General features: G+C 38.2%; 1 protein-coding gene across 2 annotated transcripts in view; it reads right to left on the minus strand.

The window, feature by feature from the left end:
• Positions 1-22,844, minus strand: part of rbfox3a (RNA binding fox-1 homolog 3a) — a 40,174-nt gene extending 17,330 nt beyond the window's left edge. Inside the window, exons 1-5 of one of the 2 annotated variants that reach the window (XM_067368958.1) lie at positions 22,614-22,844; positions 11,318-11,464; positions 4,371-4,424; positions 1,859-1,951; positions 228-288 (exon numbers count right to left, since the gene is read on the minus strand). In XM_067368958.1, the coding sequence (XP_067225059.1) occupies positions 228-288; positions 1,859-1,951; positions 4,371-4,424; positions 11,318-11,464; positions 22,614-22,829 (571 nt within the window). In that variant the 5' untranslated portion in view covers positions 22,830-22,844. Of the gene's footprint in view, positions 1-227; positions 289-1,858; positions 1,952-4,370; positions 4,425-11,317; positions 11,465-22,609 lie in introns of both variants that reach the window. The other variant, XM_067368959.1, reaches the window with a different exon arrangement.
• Positions 22,845-24,156: the final 1,312 nt, after the last annotated feature.

A 24,156-nucleotide genomic window follows, 5' to 3' on the forward strand; every position in this document is an offset into this window, starting at 1 on the left:
AATAAATTGCAACATGACCCAAAAATCTAACAAAAGCAACTTTTTTTGGCAGTTTTCTTTTTTTTTCTCTCTCTCTCTCTCTCCATATGCTGCTTGGTTTGATATATATTATCTAATGCAAGGAAATGTACACATTTTAAGTGTAGAAATACATTTGGGTCCACTGAATGTGTTTAATGTACTATAAAGTGAAAAAAAAAAAATACACAAAAAACAAAAGCTCTTACCGTTTGTATAGGGGTTGGCCACTTTTTTGTTTGTCATTACTCTTGCCGTTGCATTATTTACCTGTGAAAAAGAAAGAAGATATGAGAAGCAAAACCCAAACCAGAACAAAGAATACATGTGTATGTGCCAAAGGCATGAATGTGAGTAAAATCTGGTTCATGCTTCTCCGCAAAGTAAAAAAACAACAACATTCACATGCTCTAATTATCAGTTGAAAAATTATGAGATGCTAAAAAATGAAAGCGATCCATCAAGCTCTGATCTTCTGTTTTCCTGCTGGATGTAGGATCTAATCCAGGCTGTTTGTAGAAGAACTGGATGATGACATCTGGTTCAACATGTAATGAAACAGAGCAGCTCTGGAAATGGGCTTTAATGAAACCCAGAGTATATTGGAATTCCCCACTAGCCAAGCTGTGGGAGCTTCCTTGAGGCTTTCTCTGAAATTTCATCTGCCACATCGTCTAGACAGTTCTACATATTCCCAGACACTACAACCCTGAAGCGGTGACTTCATGAGCACTAAATTTAACCTCAGGAAGAAGGAGCCATATTGTACAAGGTCTTCTGGTTATGCTGGTTATGGTAACAACACCAGAAGAAGCTTAATATGGTGGCTAGATCCTAGAATGCACATGCACTTTAAATGAACCAGCCCAAAATATAGATTTTTTTTAATTTTTTTTATTTGAGCTAAAAAAGCAACATGAAACCATTGTTGTCAGATTTTATTGTAACACTGATATATAATCTTGGGCTTTCGGCATTTCCCCATTCAGATAAATAGGAGCTGTTCGTGCATGCCTGATGCCTACACAGAAAATAGCTGTTCTGGGGCATTACCAAGATGGCCGCAGAGTGAACTGACTTGCCTTAAAGGGACTTTAGTAACACACAGAGAGGCCAAGCAGCTTGTTGGGAGGCGCCAAAGGAATTTAAACATGGCCGCTGGCAACAGAAGCCATGTTAGTATTTCACCCTCATGTTAATTAGCGTTAATAGCTTTCCGTTCCACAGGGCCCATGGAGGTCATTTAGCTTGAGGAAACAACTGGCCTCGACTCTCCCTTGATATATAGGTCTAGGTATTGTTTGTGCATTACATGAATTATCTTAATTGTCCTATAGAAAAGCTTAATAGCCCTGTGGAGAAGAGGGGGAAAAAAAGAGTCTGTGTCCTCAAGTAAGACATATGAACGGAGAAATAAACCTCGGATGTTTGGGATAAACAAGTGGGATTTTAAGTTACACTGACAGGCCTTTGATATCTCGAGATGAAAATAAAATGTATATTTTCAGAGATGGTGCATCACATTACCAGTTAACACACACTGTAAGTGATAATAAAAAGTTCAAAAGCTTCTTTAAATACAGCTGCACATACACATCAAAGCAAAATCTGATGGCATGCACATCAAACACACACATACATAATTATCACATGACACAAGTGTTATTTATCCATAAAACCAAAAAGACACACGAAACGTGCAGCATGCACACAGCAAGTGAGCAGTAGCGATGCAATGCGGTGAAATGAGACGGTGCATGCATGTTTCATCAAACCGACAGTGCTTATGTTCTCATGGGACAGGGATGAAGGGGTATTGATAGTTAGATTAGGAAAGCACCTCAATTTTGCGTCCCTCTACGATTGTACCATTTAATTTCTCCCGTGCGCGGTCTGCGTCTGCGCTTGTTTCAAAAGTTACAAAACCAAAACCCTGAGATGATGTGATCATAAAGGATTCCCAATAAAAGATGAAGGGGATGGTTGAAGATATTCGAATGGGCAACAAATAAAGTGAGCGAGAAAAGAAGAAAGAGAAAGAAGGAAAGAGAGAAAGGTCACAGTCAGCAGGGTTGCAAATCCGATCATTAGTAAGAAGTGAAATTAGGACTTTAGGGTGAGAGCTACTGGAAAAGAGACACTGAAAGAGAAAGCAATCTAGGACTATATTTAGCAATTCTGCATTAATACTGAAACAGTTGGCATGCATGCATGTGTACATTATCTTGCATCTGCAAGTGCGTCAAGCATATCACTAAGTATCAAACTGTCATTCTTTATAAACACAGATATTGTCCTTGTCTTTAAATGATATGAACTAATGTACGGAATATTTCCAAGGCCACATATAAGCTCAGAAGTTTAATGCACACAATCCTGCGCTCTAGCAGGGAAGCGCCTGCTCTGTCCCCGCACCCCCACCTCTGCTGTCAGCAGTGAGTTATGGCCAACTGCTTCCCAAACGCCATATCCGGAACAGCTATTAGGTATGCACAGCAAACAAGAGCGTGGAACAAGCCCTGGTCTTTTAGTTCATACACACTATGCAAGTACGGCCTGGTAATTGCTTTGGGAGGCCTGTGAGTATGATATGCATACATGGACACCCTATTCCATGTGTCTGGCATGAATAAAGACCAGCCCAGGAGTCCTTGGCCTGCGAGGAAACAGAAAAATCAAAAAGGAATGGGCGCAAAATTAATCCTTTTGACATTTTGCGCTACATAGCGCTTGTAGTTTTTCCCTTTTATCACGGATTTAATTAGCTTACACAGCTAGAAAGCTGAGCCACTATCTTTTGAATAACACAAACATACAGTACTTGCTCTGTTCCAAAACCTAGTGAGCTGCCTACTATTTAACCTTTATTTTACCAGGCAAATTATTAAGAACATGTTCTTATTTTCAATAAAGGCCTGGCCTACTAGAACAGTATTTTAAGGGATCACAGACACAGAGGCTGTTCCAAAAGGTAGGCAACTCTTGATATCTTGTTTCTGCATAAAAATATATTATATATAAATAATATATAATAAATAAATATATCTAAAAACTGTACATATAATATAACATACATTATATAATAGCAGTGTTGATATAGATGTGTACATATAGATGTATAATATACAGTGTTTTTAGATACACAAGTATATTTTTATATTTTATATAAAAATATATTTATATTCAACTCTGCTATTATATATATATATATATATATATATATATATATATATATATATATACACACACACACTCTAAAGTGGGTTGAAAATGGACAAACCCAGCGATTGGGTTAAATGTTTGCCCAATCTGCTGGGTAGTTTTATTTAACCCAACTATTGTTTGAAAATGACTATATGGCTGACTTATATTTTCTAAAATGAAATTAAAATGTTCATTTATTAAACATATTAATAAATGTTAATTTTCAAGATATTTGGGGTTCATTTTAAGTAAGCAATACTGTAATTTTTAAACAATAGTTGAGTTAAGTAAAGCAAACATTTAACCCAACTGCTGGGTTAAAACAACCCAATCGCTGGGTTTGTCCATTTTCAACCCAACTTGGGTTGTTTTTAACCCAGCATTTTTTAGAGTGTATATATACGTATAAAACCAAAAAACTGAAAAGAATCAGCTTAGCTTGATTATTTTCCCTTATATTTGCATATGCCAAGTCATTTTATGCGTATTAGCATGCATGTGTTAGATTAGCAGCATGCTAATGCCAAAGTCTGTTAAAAATCCATTGTGAATTAAGTATACATACATAGGCAGCTTTCTAGGTTTTGGAACAGAGCTACTGAGGAATTCAAAAGACCAGAAGAAAATAGGCTATTTGCGAACGAATGGCTGATCTTATAATGTACGTTGCTTAGGTTGAGCTCACTCTGATGGTTTGTTCCTGCAGATTCACCCCTGTGAATCAACTAGGTGAGAGAAGTTCTCCTCAGCAAAATGTCACTCTCCTTTGAGACCAGCAGTGCTATATGGAAGAATGGCTATATATAACCCATTCCCAGCGCAAGACCGGAGACTTAAACAGCTGAATCCTATTACAGTAGGACAGCTCTAAGAGCAGAATCACTGCATGTTGGTCAGACCTCACTTCATTGAATTATAACTGGGCGAGTTAACTTGTACTCAGCTGAAACCACTCAGTTGTCTCTTTGCGTAGCTACCTTTCCAAAACGTGTCTCGGCTCAGTGTGAGCGAGTGTGAGAGTGTGACGTTTGAGTCACTTTGCGGCTGCTGTGTAAGAGCTGTAATTATTCGGCTCATGAAGGGAAGAGGAGACCTGTAGGGAGGAAGAAGTATGAAGTGACAAAGAACTGTTCTTCCAGCTGACTTACCTTAGAGCCCCGCTCGTTAAAAATAATTTCCACATCCAAAATTTTCCCAAATTGCTGTGGAGAGAAAAGGAGATGGGGAAAAAAAATTAAAGAGGAGAGACAGGGGAGAAAGAAAGAAAGGAAGACAGAGAGGGAGAGAGAAAGAGTAATTAGAACTCATCTCTTCAGCAGTTTGTCAGGAAACTTGAGCACTTGATTGCACAGGGAGCTAAAATAGTAAACCCACCGTTTTCATCGGAGCTATGAATACGCAAGACAAACCTTTTGCCATGACAGCGAAATGATGCTGACAAACACAACTGATCAGTAATGGGTTACTTTAAAAGTAACATTACAACGATACTCAATATTAAACAACAAATAGCATTGTATCTCAATATGGAAAGTGAAAAGGTTCTTTTGCTACTTTTTCTCACTGTTAACTGACTGAAATTGTGTTTGGGGTGGAATGCTAATTTAGTTAAACACTGCAAAGTATATACTATGCATTTTAAGTGAAACAGTAGACATTATTCTACAATAAACAAAGTTAAAAAATATATATACAACAATTAGTTCCAGGCTGTATATTTGTCTATTTTTGTATAACCTGTATATTTTACTATTTTTGTATTTCACAAACTATTTTCGTTGCGTAACAATAAATTATTTAGGAAAAAAAAAAAAAAAAAAAGTGTCTGTCACTAAATTCTGAACCAGATACTATTATTACTATTTGTTTTTCATATCTTTCTATGCCAGAAATAGTAATGTTTTTATGAATGTCTGTAAATCATTCACATCGATTTGTTCAAAAAATACTAATTCATTCAGGAATGAAACAAGTGACTGTCATAATGAGTGAGTCAACGAATCATTCACTAATTTGATTTGTTCAAAACACTGATTGATTCAGAAGCAAACCAAGTTATTGTCTTTATGAGTGAGTCAATCAATTATTCACTAATTAGATTTTTTCAAAACAATGATTCATTCAGGAAGAAAACAATTGACTCTCTTTATGAACTAGTCACCAAATCAACTCATTTGATTTGATTAAAACCTAACTGTAACACTGATCAATTAAGTAACAAAAAAGTTACTAGGTGTGTTTAACGTGAAGCAGTGCCGATCGGTGTATGACATCAAAGTACCGCGAAAGCGATTCAAAAGCATAGGGAGCCATCTGCTGCTCTCTAATCGCTCTTGCAGTGCTTTGATGTCATACACCGATTGATATGCGCTGTGCTGATTCAAGCCGAACACACATTTATGAGTGAGCCAATGAATCATTCACTAATTTGATTCATTAAAAATACTGACTGACTCGGGAAGGAAAAGTGACTCTCTATATGAGTGAGTCACCAAATCAACCACTCATTTGATTAGTTCAAAACACTGATTGATTCAGGAAAAAAACAAGTTACTGTTTCTTATGAGTGAATCACTTATGAATTATGCACTCAACTGATTAATTCACATATTAACTTTACATGACACACAACAACTATAAAACATTTCTTGCACAACTATTTGCTCCTATATCACTCTTTTAATTATAAAAATAAAAACGTAAAAAAAAGTATCATGTTATGTCTTTGAAAAAGTATCTCAGGTCCTATGATGTAAATTTAATTGAAGCCTTTTATTTGTGGCTGCCTAACCAATTGTGCAACATGAAGCTCTCGGCTGGGTCGGGACTCTGGGAACGAGCAGGACATACTGCTGATGGGAGCAAACTTCAAAAGATCACAGCAGCACCCTGCTGTGTATGCACCAGTGCTCTTAATGACACGATATGGCTTGTTATTTTCTGTGGTGTTTTTGACTGATAAAAGCTGGCCGAAGCCACAGCAGAGGGTATTTCTGGCTTGACTTAACACCAAACGCCCGACTCAATTAAAAAAAGGATAATTGGATATAGAGCAGCCATCATCGCTGATGATAAACCTTATATTTGTTTATTATCTCATTGACGAATACCATCCTCGTAATTACCTGTCACTTCGGGTATTATTTTCCAGCTATTTGCGCTCCGTTCTGTGGTTTTATCTGATTGTCATTCTCATGGCCCTATGAAACGCCCAATATCTCATTTTTATTCTCTAATTAGCATTAGCCATGAGGCTCTGACCACTCCCTCCGAGATATAGCTTTGTCTGGAAGCTCCCTTCAGCTGCTGAATGGATTTGCAAACTGGCCACCAAGGAAAGAAGCCCAAACATTCTTGGCCTTGGACTGAACGTCGCTCGTACCTGTGACCAAAAGGTGAACCCTGAAGAGGCTTCAGCCTGATTAGGGGTGATAAACACCACCCTCGCTGCACGTAACGCAGAGCGCTACAACGTTAACCTCTCTTGCCTTATGCTAATCGGGATCCTGGTTAGGGAGCTCCACAACGAGACCTTGAATCAAGCAGGTTTATTTCAATAAATAAATAAACATGCAAGCACATGCCAACGCAAGGTCACTGCTGCTTTAGCCGAAGGAGGAGACAGCTTCTTAAAGAAGTAATTTGGAACAGGATTAAATAATTGGTTAGATGGAAGCAGGAAACACAGGAGGCTCCAGGGTGCAGTGCTATAAATGTGCTGGGAAGCATGACTGTTTATATGAAAGCGTAGGACAGCAATTAGAGCAACCGCACAAAATGACACATGTGATAAAGGTTCTGTTTGCATTTCTCTCTTCCACTTTGGCGGTCGCCGGAGAGGAGTGACGGCCGGCCTGGCTCTCCCCGGAGGGTTAACGGCGCTTAAGCTTTCCATTTAACGCGGCCGGTTTTGGAGATCATTACGGAACGTGGCGGAATGAAAGCAAAACCTTAAGTTCTCCTAATGGGCGGAATGAAAGCAGGTTTTAATTGCTGTCTAAAATGGCTGTATTATTTCATTAAAACTAATTACCCTGTCAAGCAGGCCGCATCGGCTTCATTTCAGCACAACAGGGGAGAAATGGGCCTTCCAGGCACCTACGGCTCAATGGGATTGATCGAGGGCCCAGGTCACTAATAAGGTTAAGAAGAGCCGCCTTTCATCCGCCCAGCCATGGGGAGAACCCGAGGCGGGCTGTATATGTGCATGTCTGCGGTGACGAGGAGGCTGAGCGCGCTGCTCTGATCTCATGCGGAGGAAAAAAAAAGTGATGCCTCGCAGTTCATTTTGGCCGGCTGTTGCTTGATCTACCGCGCTTGTTTTTCCAGCCCAATTCAAATTCCACAGACAAAGCCAAACAGCTGCTACTTGACACGATTCCCTCCATTTGTTCAAATTAAGATGCTTTTTTCCCCCTCCGCCAGAGTCAGATTCAAACGCCGGCATTTGCATCTCAGCGTGAACCTGCTCACGACCGCAGACGATTCGCTCTAAACAAAGTCTGCGGATGCTAATGGTTTTAACCCACCCTAATGGGCTTATGGTATTGCTGAAATATTTCCCAGGGTAGTCATCCCTGGGAAAACTGAACTAATCACACACAGTCACCATAGGCCCAATCATCGCCATCACCGTGCAGCAGAGAGCTTTAATAAGAGTGTAGGCCTACATGAAATTAGGATCAATGGGAGATCGCAGTGTGAGACTGCTGGTGGTCCACACACTTGATAGGTTGGGGAAACACTTCACGAGAGTCGTTTGAAGCTAGTTACAGACGCTGTGCAAACGAATGGAGAGTAGTTAAAAAAGTGAGTCAGTAGTGTGACATTAAGTCAGTTTTGTTTGGAAATCAAGCAGGTATCATTATAAACCCATTACAAAACCATATGGGGCTTCTACTCATGTTTGAGATTCTAGGTAAACCTCTACACTCCCTTGGGTGATCAATATTTTAGAAGATTCAAACCTCTAAGTGAAATACAGAGGGGAATAACGGTCTATTAATCCAGAATAACAAGGTACCTGTTTTAATCTAACACTAACTTTCCTCAGTGCTAGGGGACATTTTTATTGCTAGTATATACATACAGAATGCTGCATACACTGATCTGTAGGATTGCTCAGATCAATGCAGGGGAGTATTATGGAGGAGTTGCACAATTTTGCAGCCTCAGTGTGGAATCGTCATGGTGGTGCTTTAAAACCAATTTCATACACTAGCATTAAATCCACATACTCATCTGTATAATTGCTTTGGATGTCTTTTTCTAATTATAAAATGAGGCTCAAATAAGGTTGGGTAATGGAGCTTTTTAATTGTTGCTCTTTGTTTGACTATTGCCCAAGCCAGTGTACTCGGATGAGGAAAAAGACTCTTTTATTATCAGCTCTTCTAAATTGAATTTCCATCTTGCTAAATTGAGAAATCAGAAATGGTTTAGAAAGCTGTCTTGGAGTTTAAAATGAGTGTGATCTGTGACTGTTTTTCTACAATAATCCAGACTTAAGACTTGACTTTGAAAGATAGAAATAATTCAATTGGAGGTTTCATTTAAAATCTAGATAATGAAGAGAACTGAGTCTGAGAACTGTGAGAAAAGTGATAAAATAGTCTTTAAAGCACATATAGTGTAAAAGTGTTGGGGTCAGTAAGATTTTTTTTAATGTTTTTGAAAGAGGTCTCTTATGTAAGGAGCCCCTAAAGGGACATGTTGATGCAAAAAATATGAGATGGGAGGAAAAAATGCGTTCACTCAGAAAACTTTTGTGTTCTTTGCAAGCGAACGCAAAGTTTCTCGGGGGAAACAACCATTTTGTGAGCGAATGCAAAGTTTTTCAGGGGGCCACAAAACATTTGTGAGAGAATGCAAAAACCTTGATGTATAATTTTCACTCCCATCTCATATTTTTGTCCTTTATGTCTCTTTAGGGGTTCCATACTTATGCTCCAAGGCTGCATTTATTTGATCAAAATACACTAAAAACTGTAATACTGTGAAATATTATAGAAATGTATTGAAATAGAAAATGATTTAAATTTTTAATAATATTTCACATTATTACAGTTTTTACTATATATATATATATATATATATATATATATATATATATATATATATATATATATATATAAATAAAATACAGTTATTTCACTATAAATTTAAATAATTTATTCCTGTGATGGCAAAGCAGAATTTTCAGCATCATTACTCCAGTCTTCAGTGTCACATGATCCTTCAGAAATCCTTCTAATATGCTAATTTGCTGCTCAAGAAACATTTCTTATTATTATAAATGTTAAAACCAGTTTTTGTGGAAACTGTGACATTTTTCTTCAGGATTCTTTGACGAATTGAAAGAAATTAAAAGTATTAACTTTATATATGGGGAAATGGAGTTTGGACAGTGGTTTGCGAAAGCCAAAGATTAAGGGGTAGCCAGTAAATCCAGAGAAAGTGCTTAAAGAGTTTTAAACCGTCAGTAGATGGTGATCTTCTCCCCTTGTGCTTCTATCACTCCTCACTGTTCTCAGACTTGCCTTTTCTCACTTTTTTGGGGATTTTAGAGGGGCACAGCGCTTGTCCATCCCATCTTCTCCCACTAGTCTATCTATGGCATGGGATAATTGCACCCCTGGGTCCCTGAGAGACTTCACAGCAAGTTGCAGCAGTCTCTTCAGAAAAACATACACACACTTGGTCACACATATGGCTGTTTTCGCATCGGAGCTGTCAGCCAACACAAACCTAATGAGGATAAACTTCTAGTTTTTAACCACAGTGAGGAGCGCTATTAATTACGTCTCCACTAGTGGGACCACTGTGTGGCTCCCTGTTCATCACATCAATGCTGGGCAGATCGGGAGAGGAGCAGAAAGGAGAGGACAGCCTCTCTTAGAGACAACAAAGAGCGTGAGGAACAGATGTTCTCAAGACTCAGCAGTCAGGCTGTACCCAGAGTCCTCCACCAGTTTAAGTGTTACTGTTAGCTATACAATGCCCTTAGTAAACACAGACTCCGGTTTTTAACAAGCTGGGACCAACTATGTTTTTTCTCCACTGTACGCTGCCTGTAGCCTCCAGTAACAAGCTGCCAGTGTTTAACGCCGCTCCCTTGCTGGCTGCTGTTAATTCAAAGGTATGCTGGAGTTTAACTGTACGAGTCCTTGAGTCTTATAGAGATGGCTGGTTGAAGAATGCTGCGAGTCGTTCATTAGTTTTGTTTTTTATTCTAGCCGAAGGCGCTTACAACTAAACACAGATTGAGGAGCAGTAGTTGTGGATAAAACGCTAAATAATGACCAGCTATTAGCATGCCTGTCACTGCTCTCAGTATAACAATACTTTTTGATTGAATACCCTTGTTTAAAAAAACAAGTTTCCCTAATCCCTTGTCACAAACTAAATATAGAAACTAAAGCTAATGTAATGCCTCCATATGACAATAATTTTTGATATTACATTATGTAATGTCTCTGGATTCCAGATCCTTAGCAGGATTAAGAAATAAATATTTAGAGAAAATTAATTATGAGACATTTACATTCAAAACAATTCTTGCAAAAAGACAGAGAATTTTTAAAGGTTACAATCCAACAATTGGCCTTTAGCTATATAGTAATTAAATTAAACAAACTAAATATTTATTGGTTTATTTCTATAAAATACTACTGGCAAAACTGATAATAACTTTAACTACACATGGTCATATGAACAACAATTTAAGTCTTACAGGTAGTTCTAAGCTATATGTTTGATTCACTAAAAAGAACCGATTCAAAAGAACTGGTTGCACGGTATGTTTTTGATTCACAAAAAATAGCTGATACGATTCATTCAATAACTTATAAGAGTAAACTGGTTATATGCTTTTTCATTTGTTGAAAAAAAAATGTCAAATTGACAGCCCTAGTTTAGTCATACTAATGCATAACTTTAGAGGAGGAAAAAAACAAGCTACAACTACAATATCTACACTGATTTTACACTGCAATGCATATAAGATCAATGTCCTTGTCAAATCGAAACAGGATTGATGATCAGGCCTTCCTCTGAGATATAACCTGCTGCCATCTGGCTGAGGCCTGAGACTCACCCCGAACATTTGCCGGAGGTCTGGGTCACGGAAGCGAAAGGGAATGTTGGAGACGTGTAACCGTTTGGGCTGCTGCTTCTCCGAAGAGTCTGAGGGCTGGAGCTGAAGCTGCTGGGAGACGTCTGTCTGTGCCACATCGTCCGCTTGCTGAAAGACACACAAGCACAGCTCTGTTAGTTCCAAGCTCAAATGTTGTCACGGCCTGAAAAAAGTGCAGCGGGCAACGGTTACGGGAGGTGAGGGGGTGGGTGAGCAGGGGGAGATCAGGGCATGCTGGTGGCATATTACAAATTCCCTCTGCTCTGCCAACATTTGTATGTGGCGGTGAAGATTAAGGAAGCTGTCAGGAAGTGTGGATACAGATTTAAAGGGAAAAAAACTCTGACATGGGGAGACCAGAGAATGCATTTACTGAGAAGCCGCCTATAAAGACCTGAGGGAGAACGGGAGAGGGAGAGAGAAAGTAAGCGTAAAGATGGTGTGCTCAACTGTCCATCATGTGGAGGAAACGGTAGTGACACAGCTGTGCTCAAGGATGGACTGCTGTCCGTGACACACATTCATCTTTCACCTCACAAGCCCTGATGCTACAGCCTTCATCCCATTCTCACTATTTCTCTCCCTGTCTTCTGAGCTCATCTGACCAGCCACAGACCAGATGCCCTGTCACGCATGGTGTGCAAAAAACCCTGAATATGCTTCATGTAGTGACATTTCTACTGGGGATCAACCAATATTAATTTTCAAACATTACTGTAAGTGTCCAAGATGAGAACAAAAATGTTTCACCTCATTTTTTTGGGACAATATAACAACAAAATAATCAGCACAGTGTATACAACCAAACATGCATTATTTATTTAATATCAATATTAAAGCTGCAGTCCGCAACTTTTTTTGCGTTAAAAATTTACAAAAATGATATAATGAGAATATACAACATGAATCCATTTTCCAAACCGTGTTTTTGTCTTATCCTGAATCATTATGGTACACTTATAATGAGTGTTTATATTCGGACTATTTCAGACCAGACTGGTAGGACTCGCCGCAGAGTATCACAGTAACTGCGTGACTCGCCATAGACATACACGGAGAAAAGTGGCACCGGCTAGAATGTTCCTCCGCAAGATGCGTGCAGTTCTGTTATTAACCGCTAGAGGGCCAAAAATTGCGGACAGCAGCTTTCATTTCAGTATTATCAATATTAATTTGATATATTTAATATCAAACATTGAATACTACTTATGATTTATAATAATAAAATAATATTTATATTATTTATTATAATAATATTATTATTTGTTTTTCATTTACAATTATGCTGTTTTTGCATTTTCTGTGCAGACTTTAGAAGAAAATATGTGGCATGGATTAAACATAGTATAGCTGGAAGAATAGCAAAAATATTTAATAAACAAGCACAATATCAGTGAAAATATCTAGCCTTGTTTATCCAAATGAGATTTATACACTTTAAATTCAATCTTACCAAATATGATGAAACAATACAGAAAGAAACACTATGAAATAATAAATCAATATCTATAAAGAAAAATATTATCTAACAAAATGCTCTTGAGGGAGGATCAGGTTAGTGCATAGCTGAATTAATAATTCATCCAGATGTGATGCAATGGCTGACAGATGCATAAGACTCCTCTGCATTTAAAAGTTTGTCTTGTTTTTCAGCCATTGTGTGCAGACATGTTCAATGAAGGAAAAAGCATGGTGAGCGCAGCACCCGAGTGGCAGCCCTTCATGTACATAATGAATTAGAAGAACATGGGAGCACAGATGAAGAGATGATGTCAGCTAAACTTCCCCCGGCTTAGCAGGATCAATGAGAGAGAAGTGCTGAAGGCAGCTACATTTGGCTGGGCCCATAGACAGCTGTATACTCATGCTGTAGAGAGAGAGAGATAGAGAGAGAAAGAAAGAAAGAAAGAAAGAAAGAAAGAAAGGAAGAACGGAAGAAAGAAAGGAAGGAAGGAAGGGTGTTGCTATGCTGGGTTTTTCTAGGTGATTACTTCCTGTCCTAAAACAGTGCAACACAAAGTCTCTGGCTACCTTCACAGCAACAGAATACGGTTGTCAGTCTTTAATATGGTTACATTTACACACAGGTCAGTTTTTTACAGGAGTGACAAACACATTCTATAACCGAACTCACACCTGTAAATTTTCATGACGCACAACCACATTCTCTGAAAACCTGCGCTGTGCGAACAGAACTGGACTGGACTGCCACGTCATACAGTGCGAGAGAACTGCTCTGCGTTGCACAAACGCATGTTTACTGTGTGTTGCAGGATTTATATGTGGGTTTCAGTAACTTACAGGCATTGATATTACTTTGGTCACTGTCGCTATGTTTACTGGTACACAGCAAAATCCCCAGAGTTAAATCAACTCTGCTCAGAGTACATATGGTCCCTCTCTAAATAGTGTTAAAGTAACACTGAAGCAGAGTTAAAGTTAATGAGATAATTAAGCAATTAATAAGGCTGTGACTTAAGTCAGTGATTTTGGTTCTTGTGTTTTTTCTTATATCTTCAGTGATTCTGCTTGTTAACAGCAGGTGTTCATCACTAATGCGCAATTTCTACTTAATGAATTGCTTAATTATCTCAATAAATTTAACTCTGCTTCAGTGTTATTTCAACACTATTTAGAGAGGGACCATATGTACTCTGAGCAGAGCTGATTTAAATGGGGATTTTGCTGTGCGTATGAGGTTGACTCCCATTGCATGTTCATACAGACAGTATTTGAGATGCTACTTTAAGTTGCTGTATGAAAACACCTGTAAATAAATGCAGATGTCAATCCCAAAAAAACTGACAGTGTGAACATAACCTATTTGAAATGGGTTGGGGTCCTACAGGGTGAGTCTATGGGATATTTTTGCCTTTTACATCATCTGCCAGGTGAAAATTGGTCTGAAAAAAGTCACTTAGAAAAGTAAAGCTGTATGATTTGAGGTATCATTCATGTCCGCAACACAAACAGTGAGGAACACGTTAATAATAAAACCTCTAACCCTTAGTATAAACAATAGTAGTAGACTTACATTAAATACTTAAAAAAAGACTGGAAGTCAATAAAGTGTATGAAACGTTAGATATGGTGAAATGGCTAAGGTTTTGGATACTATTAAGCTTAGCAAAAAGCCCAAAAAAGGCCAAAAGAATAGGCCTTTTACCACATAAAATGATTACTCAAATGAATTCTGAATTCAAATAAGAGATTAAAAACTGATGAATCAAAACATCCTCATACATGATTTCTGGGGATCCTATTGAATTGGTTTGGCAATCATTTTTGATAGTATTCAGATTTATCTGTACATTTCTAAGCATGTTTTTTCTTGTATTTCAAGTACATGGTTAATTATAATAAGTGGGCTGGACAAATTCCCCCTCATTAAGCACAAAACACACAAGAGATATGAATCATAGAAGACGGCAATATATCATTTATTAGGTAATGAAGATATAATGAGATATCTATCACTCCATCCCTTTTCGCTCGCACCCTGACAGAGAAAAATAGAGGGAAAAGGTGAAGTAAACGCAATTATGTAGACACAGCTAAGAACATAATACCAACTCAAATGCAAAAGATTTGGACCTGCAAGGCGTTCATTTTTCCACTCATTACTGAGAGAAGGTGAAAAATGGCATGATAAAATATTAGCTGAAATGAGATTTTAAAGTTTAACTCGCTGAACAAAATCATTATTGCAGAGGACATATGTCTTTACAGGGGAAATTACACCAGTAACATGACAGAAGCGACTTTACATTTCTATGGGTCTCGCAGATTTATCTTTATTGCAATTAACAGAAAAAAATAATAAAACAAGTAGACAAACATCTTTACATCTTCTGTGCTTATCTAATATTTATTCAAGCAACTTTACTGAAAGAAAGAAAAAAGATTAATTTTAACCTTACAGTAGCTACAACATGACTAACCCTACCAAAGGCAATTTTAAAGGGAAAACAAACACAAAGCTAAGAGTAAAAATATTCATGTACAAGACGACGCTCCGAAACAAATTAATGTACCACATTTTCTAACCTATGCACAATTCTAAATTTTTGTTGGATTTAACATCTTAGTGATCCCCTAGTGGTCCTTGACAACATGCCAGGGGGTCCTTATAAAATATCTGAATATTATTTTTTGTATATTTTGACATTGACATGTTACCATAAAAGAGGAAGATAATATATGTATAATGTACCTGACAATATGACTAAATATAGGAGAAGTCAACAAACGCAGTAGTAGTAAACTATACTTGATTGCATTTGCTTGTCACAAAGACATTAATGATACCAATGCACCATTTTTATTCTGGGGTCCATGACTCAAAAAAGGTTGAGATTCACTATTCTAGATCACATTCCAGCTCCAAGATTCCTCACATCACAGAGCCAGACAGCAACGCTGGACAACATAAACTATTGCCTTTTAAAAAAACTTTTAAAAACACAGGAGCTGCCACTGTGGCTTAAAGGGATAGTTCACCCAAAAATAAAACTTGTCATCATCCAAGTCCCAAACCTGTTGGAAATTCTTCTGCAGGACACATAAGATGTTGTTTTGAAAATATCTCAGTCTATTTAATGCCTTGCAAAGCCTTTTTTTCCTCCATACAATGGAAGTCAATGGTGTCCACTGTTGTTTTAGACCCCATTGATTTTCATTGTATTGACAAAAACAGTTAAAATATTGCTCAAAATATCTTCTTTTGTGCTTTGAAAAAGAAAGAGAATCATACAGGTTTGTAATGACATGAAGGTGAGTAAACAATGACAGAATATTCATTTTTTTGGTGAACCATCACTTTACATCGGCCATACTGAACTTTTTCTCCCTTAATAATGTACTTTTATTTTGTGTTTAAATTTAGTTTCAACTGGTCCTGTTGCTCCCTTTGGATGATTATTAGATGATGTGCTTAAACGTTGCTAAACGTACACCCTACTACATGTCACGGGGTCAATCTGTCTTTTTTGGGAATGATGAAGGTAAGTTTGAACTTTTGCTACAGGTTATACAGTATAACAACAGCGAAACCTCTGAACCATTAAATGTCGAGGGTCACCAACTTCTGCTTTTTCCATCTGACAACTTCCTCATCTTCTCTAATGCACAGACTCTCCCAATGGGCTCTCCGGGGTCTCTGTGAGAGGACACCGTGTTTACCAGCACATTGGCACTATCAATCATTGCAGCTATTTAGACAGTCAAGCCCTGTTAAGATAAAGCACACGGGTCGGCTCTGGATCCACACAGCCTGTCGTCCTGCCCCTTGTGTATGCCGCCTGAGGTCGGCGAGCAGCGGAGGCCCGTAGCCCCTGCCTGATGGTGGTAGATGGAAAGCCGAGCAGATGGATGGGCAAGCGGAGGTGCAATTACCCCCTGGTGCCCTCGCTCCCTGGGCTGCACCTCTTCCCGCTCCCTCATCCTCATCCATCACGCCGGTGCCATCGGTCATTCACATGCTCTGTCTGCAGTCGCTCTGGAGAGAGCAGAGCTATCTATCATGTCTAACAGGTGAGCGGTGCGAAGGCGCGGACTCGCCCATTACCGACCGGCGGAGCGTGGCCTCTGAGAGCCTCCAATTCCTCGCTCTGCCCAACGAAGTGCTGGAGAGAAGGATGAGGGCTTTGATTTGCTTACTTTATGGGAACACGTATTGACTAGGTCTTCTCAGATGTAAGTCATCATGTAGCGACGCGGAGCAGGGAGTAACGGACAGTGATAAAAATGAAGAGAAATCGTGGGGCTACTTCACATTCATCTTGCATGCTTTGCTTAAAAAGTGGACAATTGTTCTGCCATAACAAGTGCTTTGTAAAACACACAGTCCAGCTCGCTCACTCTCGACTAGAATGATATAATCTCTCTGGCTTTATTCGGAGCACTTCCCCTGCTCTTGAGCGTGGCGGCTTGGAGTGCTCTTCTCTGGAGGAGTTGACACCAGGCCAGGAGAGGGAGAGGAGAGGTATGCGTTCGAGACTCCGCACTCCAGGTTTGGATCTAATTATCTCATCGTCACCGCTAAGCAGCCATCTACAGGGGGTTCATCTGCGCAATTTGCCTTTTAATTTGTGTTAATTGCATGTTAATTATATTGCAGCTAGCATGGGCTGCATCTGTCTCTTTCAGAGACAAGGTTTCAGAGGGCTTTGCTCTCCCAAGTTCCGCAGACGAGGTGAAAAGTAATTAAAAGTGTTCGGCGTTCAAGGCGGAGGCAAAGTCCCTGCTCACTCGGGTTGCCAGGTTGTTCTCTGGAGGACGTCGTGAGATGTTTAGGTGGAGGATTTGATGTCTTTTTTGTACATGTAGATGGACTATAACCTTCTCTAAAGCACTCCATTTACCAGGGGGAAAATGGGGAGGAGCCAATAACCTGCATTAGGGTTTCAGAATGAGGATCCTGCCAAAAAAGCTAATAGTAAATCCATATGGGAGGATTTTACGGTCAGCTAAGAAAAGCTCCTCAAATTAACCCCAAGTAGGTATATTAGCCCCTCTAAAGGTTTATGACAGCCAATTACTACAACTGAAGTGAGGAATGTTACATAATGTTCCATTTGCCAGAGTCTGGGATTATGTATGCCAAATGATTTACTGAATGACAAATGTGGACTTTTATCACTCTAACATACTCTTTCTCTGACATTTTTAGTAAATATGTGTCATTTCAAGTTTCAATTGATTTTTCCCACATGCAACCAGAAAACAAAAGCTAAATGTGTGGGCAAAAAAAAAAAAAAAGGTCTTCAAAGCAGTTGGCTGCAAGGTAGTGCCAGAGAAAAAAATATACAATGTATTTTTAGGGCTGTCAAAGTTAATTTTTTAAAACATATTAATGAAATATGTTTAAGGTAATATTTATTTACATTCACCAAATTTGATAATAAAACTATATTATAAAAGACATTTCATTCTGCTTTCTAAAGGCCAGTGAGAAATTATTAAATTAATTGCTATTATTTTAACTATATTGACAGCACTAGTTTTTAACAGGAAGGAAATAATATAACATAATATACATTTAATTAAACATCAAAATAAAAAGGTAAAAGATTTTGCTTCAGTAAAACAACAGTATAAAAACCAATTATAACATTTTAGAAGTAGCATTTAAAATGTCACACCAAGTAATTTATACACAAAAACATATAGCTGCCTTTATATAAAGACCCCTGAAAAGGAGATCATCGATCTTCTCATTTGCATTTCCTGCTAGACTTCTGAAACGCTGGTCTACAATCATTCCATGCAGCCGACGCGCTTCTTGTTTCCAATCCTGTTGTAGAGGAGCAACTTCCCTACACTTCACTTTCTACAAGGAATGGAGCAGCCAAGCAGTACCAAGAAATAATTGCCTGAACATTATCATACACCACCACATTGGACCTCACATCCAAGCCCCCTTCCCCACCGAAACGTCATAGGAGGCTTGTATTTGCACACATTCGTGTGTGTCCGTGTTTGTATGTGCGGTTGGGTGGGGAATGAGTCCTGCTAAATCGTTTCTATTGCCGCACTCATTCAGTGTTATCTGCAAATCACTTTCAAAGTGCTCAGCTCAGCACTTCCCCCTTCAGAATGCCCCTACAACCACATAATTGAAACTATCTGATTGGAAAGCTGCCAAGCAGGTAGATTACATCCGATTAGGGCCAAACCAGCGCTTCACTTAAAGGGATTAGCTTGAGCCGCTTTATATTTTTTTGTTCTTCCACACTTCTGCTCCCCTCCCCTCCGATCCCATCATCCCTCCCTCCCACTGAGATGCGAATACAAACCGTCACCTGTCATCTAGAAAGAAGACACTGGCCTTTCAGTCTTGTGCAAAGCTCTAATTAATTAGACGAGGTAATCTGACTCACAACAAGTTTAGCCGGTAACAAATATGGAGGCTTAAAGAGCGTGTAGACCTGTATTATCAATGGCACAGTAAAAACTACTCAGGGAAGACCGCCAAGAATAAGTGCAGGAAATGGAAATGGCATTCCCTTAATAACATAACATCACGCTCCTTTGAGCAGTACGGCTGTGTTTGAGTGAGTTGCAAATCACAGTTTAGACAATCCCACCCAAGGCAATATGACAGTCGTAGTGGAAAACTGTTAGCACGTACCCTAAAGAGAGGTAAGTAGTCTTTTATCGCAGAGTTACCGAGCATCTAGAGTCTGTGCTGTTGTGATGATGTGATCCGATATGTGATCTGATGTGATTACCGTCCACTCTCTGAGGTGTAGTGTTCCTTCTTTGCTAATGATCCTCCACAGGGAGAGAGAAAAGGGGGAGAAAGGAAGAATTTCCCTGGTGGCTTTGGCCAGAATGACAGTTTAAGTACAACCTCCAATCGAGCCGTAGATTAGCCCAGCCAGAGCTCAGGTGCCTTTACAGGGCCTGTCAGCATCACTTCTCTGCGATCTGCTGAGCGTGGGATTATATCTACTTCCTTTAAACCACACCACCTCAGAGCTTTACACATATCCCAATCAGAAAGAGAAAAAGATTACATTTTTCATCCGTTCTTTTTCCCCCCTAAGGCCAAGAAGACCTTGTACTTCTTTTTGCATTGAAGAAAAGTTTTACGCTCTTTAATTTCTCTTTCCCACCCTTCTCTTATGCCCTTTCTCTGTCTGCGTGTCATTTCACTCCCTGGTTACATATGATGTGAATTTGGGGTCTATCCTCAAAAAAATCTTGTTAATGTAAGAAATACAATAGTTTAGCAACAATAACTGTTAGATTCTGTATTTATTTGGTTACCTAGACAAAAATGTCCAAAATTTCCGACAATATTTCTGGTGAATATATAATAACTAGCCGATGCTCAAATCTTTTACAAGCCCAACAATATAGGGGGTCTTGTAAAGGATGAGTGTCAAGCCCTGAAACCAGCCCTTTATATAAAATCTAATAAAATCTAAGTACTAAAATCAAAAAATAAAATAAAAAGACTCTCAGGGAATCTGTCCTTTTTTTCCTGCATTTCCTCCAAGTGTAAATGTATGTTTTCATCAAAGGCCTATAGGAACCAAGAAAGGGTAGCACAAACAGATAAGACACAACTTACCCATGGGACCGGGTCTAAGGACAGTCTCTCCTCTCAGAGTTTCTTTTATTTCATCATGACTTGTCATATGCTCAGATAGAGCACTTGGGCAGCACTCGTTAAGTGGTCCATTGAGACATTTGTGATATTGTTAGCCATTGTAAATGGCTCCATGGGGTTTAAGATATGGAGCCATGTGATAGCCATGGCTTAAAGCTTGATAAAATGGAGAGAGAAAGCAGAAGAACTCTTTAAATGGGGAAGGATGTTTTTTTTTCTCTAAATGTCTCTTATTTTTTCCTGTCCTTTTATCTTTATAGGTCTTTTCATTTCTGAACTCTTCTATTTCCTAGCCCCAATTTCTCTTCATCTCAGTCTGCCTAAATGTATAAATGTTAAAAATGGGATGTTAGAGTCTGATTCTGACATTCTTGCACTGTTTTTTAATTGAAAGTATTTTTTTGTCTCAGTGGGTTTTTTGCACATTTGTGAAATAACAGGTTTTTGTATCAACATCTTATAATAGATAAGACATGATTACATTGTCATTTTGTTCCGCATAGGAGAAAACTTGCAGGCCTTCTAGATAAACATGATGATATATATCATTAGAATACATGCAAGTTGCTACAGTTTTCTTTAGTAGACATTTTGTATATCTTTGATCACCAACAAGCATTAGACTATTGTTCTAACAGTTTGACTAAACCAAGTATTAAGTTGCAGCTCCAAAAAAAAAAAAAAAAAAAAGTAGAAGAAAAAAGTTTTCGGACAGTCAGGGTTAATATTCTTAACTAAAACCGATAAAAACATATATCTTCTTACTTGTGGTGTCCTTCAAGGCTATATTCTTGCTCCAATTTCATTCTCCTTGTATATGCTTCCTTTGGTGTCGATTTTTAAAAACACGTTATCAGTTTTCATTTTATGCTGACAATACCCAAATCTATCTGCCCATGGGATCTAATAAGAGGGGTTTGGATACTCTGTTGGCTTGTCTCGCTGATGTAAAGGCCAAGCATTTTCTTCACCTCAATGAAGGTTTTTGAATCCTCAGAAGCGGTTAGCTCACTTTGTTTAATCTTCGGTCATTTGTCTCTGTTTGTTAAACCATTAGTGAAGAACTTGAATGTGTTCTTTGATAGTGCTCTTAAATTTGACAAACAGATTAGATCTGAGTTTTTTTTTTTCCACCTTCAAGTCCTAGCTAAGATAAAATTATTTCTTGCTTTTAAGGACTTTGAAATGGTAATCCATGCTTTTATTTCGACAAGGCTTGATTATTGTAATTCACTTTTTATGGGTATTAACCAAGCATCTTTGGCCCATCTGCAAATGGTACTGAATGCAGCTGCCAGGCTGCCAGTGTGGAAACGAAAGCACATTACTTGATTTTAAAATGCTGTTACTGGTCTTTATATCCTTGAATGGATTAGCACCTGCATACATTTCTGACCTACTATCTGTTCCCAATCCAGTAAGGTCTCTATACACTACACAATGTTAAAGTAAAACTCAAAACAAATCCATTTTCTCTGGCTTTTAATCAAATCTGATTTGTATAGTTTCTGGTCTTGTTTGAGATTGTAATCTGTTATGTTGTATATGGTTTTAATTTCGATAGTTTGACATATTGTACAGCACCTTGGTCAACAATCATTGTTTTTAATGGTGCTATACAAATAAAGTTGACATTGATATTTGTGTTCATTGAAATAAAGCTAAAATAAAACAAAATATAAATATTAGAAAGGGATAAAAAAACTAAATGAAAAAAAAAAAAAAACTATATGAAAATTAGAAATGTTGCTTTGGCAAGTAGCTGAAATAAGTTGAAGCACTAAAATGACTAAATGAAAATAAATAAAAATAAACCGAATTAAAAATAAATTAAACCTAAACAATAAATTAAATAAATAACTTTAACTTAATAATAATAATAATAATAATAAACTAATACAAATCTCAAAAGCATATTACAAAATACTAAAATAATATTAAAATTACAATTAATTATAAAATCTATTTCAAAGTATTATTAAAAACTATACAAGTATATAAATAATACTGAAGCCAATCACAGCATTTTATTTATTTGTAAAAGGATTTTTTTTTTTTTTTTTTAAATGGAGCAATTAAAAATAAAATAAAATGAAATCAAATAAAATCCCATGCCTGCATGGGTCTAATAGTACTCACTTGTATGCTGCTATTGCCTGTGAGGGAAGGCGTGCTGCTGTCAGTGCCAGGTGGCTCGCTGTGTGTCTGTGTGGGTGTGTAGATAGTGAGGGCTGCGGCGTGCTCAGGGACTGGACTGGGCCCCGTGTAGTCCTGCCCAGGGTGGGTATATTCACCAGGCAACCCGTTCTGAGGTGGAGGGGGCGGATACTGTGCTGGGGCGTACGGCTGAGCCATGGCTTCTGGGGGAGCTGGGGCCTCCTGGTTACCCTGGAAAGAAAGAAAGAAAGAGAGAGATTTTTATCAGTTTTACTCTTACGTATCTCATAGTAATCCAGTTTTTCTGGCTCAAAGGAACAATGCCTGTAATGAGACGTGACAAGAGCGATCATCGCCCTGGATGTCTGGGTTGTGATGATAACATGATAGGAAAGAATAGGACCTAATTCCATGATAATGGAAGAACAACTTCTAGGACAACTACTGTACCTGACAACCTGAATCATACACCATGATAAGCCTAAGATATTAACACCACTTATAGTGATAAAATCCAAGAACTGATACGAATCCCTGTTCCTGCTGCAGGGAAAAATAGCCCCCCAAACACATTTTCACCATGATTAGTGAGACATGGTAACATATAATTTAATTATCTTCATGTTGTTCCAAATCTATTAAGTGTTAAAAGAAGAAATTTTGAAGAATCTTCACACAGCTATTATACAGCAGGAGTTCATGGCTACATCTGTCTAACTTCAAAAATGACCAGACAACAGAGTTAAAGAAGCACCATAAAAGTAGTCCAAATGAATTGTGTGCTGTATTCAAAGTAGGGTTGTCAAATGTACCGACTTCGGTACCAAGTCAGTACTTTAAAAATGTGACAATACCAGCATATCCCCCTAGCATTTTGAGCAGCTATCATTGTAGCCAATCACAGACATATCTGTTGATCGTGTGAACACAATGGCCAATCAGAGGTGTTTAAGAATCTGCTCAACAGTGTTCAAAATCCTGGTATCATCACATTTTTTTAAATTTCAGTACCAACTTGGTACCGAAGTCAGTACTTTTGACAACCCTAATTCGAAGTTATCTAAAACCATTCAAAAGATTATGTGAGGATTTGAACAACAAAAGGTTGTTCTTTGCTGATAATTCGTACCTCTAGAACCACTCTGACTGAATCACTAAATCAATGAGTTGAACTTCAGAATCAGATTTGTGAATGACATTCTTTTGAGATGGTTCTTTTTTAGTATTTGGACTGACTCTGTTTTCAATTTCAGCTCACTCAATAATCCTCACTTAGAGGTGAAGTTTGTTTATCAGTGAATAACAACATTTCTGTGTTCTTCACACAAATCTACCAAAAAACGTAGTAAATAAGTCACAGGACGTCTTTTATGTTGCTTTTATGGTGTTTTTGGTGCTTGACAGATGTGTACAACTGTCGCTGTAAGGAAAAAAAAAGTATGAAGATTCATAAAACAAACAAACAAAAACCATACAAATCTGCAACAACATGAGGGTGAGTAAATGATGACAGAATTTTAATATT

This window comes from Chanodichthys erythropterus, chromosome 19, assembly GCF_024489055.1.
Source record: "Chanodichthys erythropterus isolate Z2021 chromosome 19, ASM2448905v1, whole genome shotgun sequence".
NCBI lineage: Eukaryota > Metazoa > Chordata > Actinopteri > Cypriniformes > Xenocyprididae > Chanodichthys > Chanodichthys erythropterus.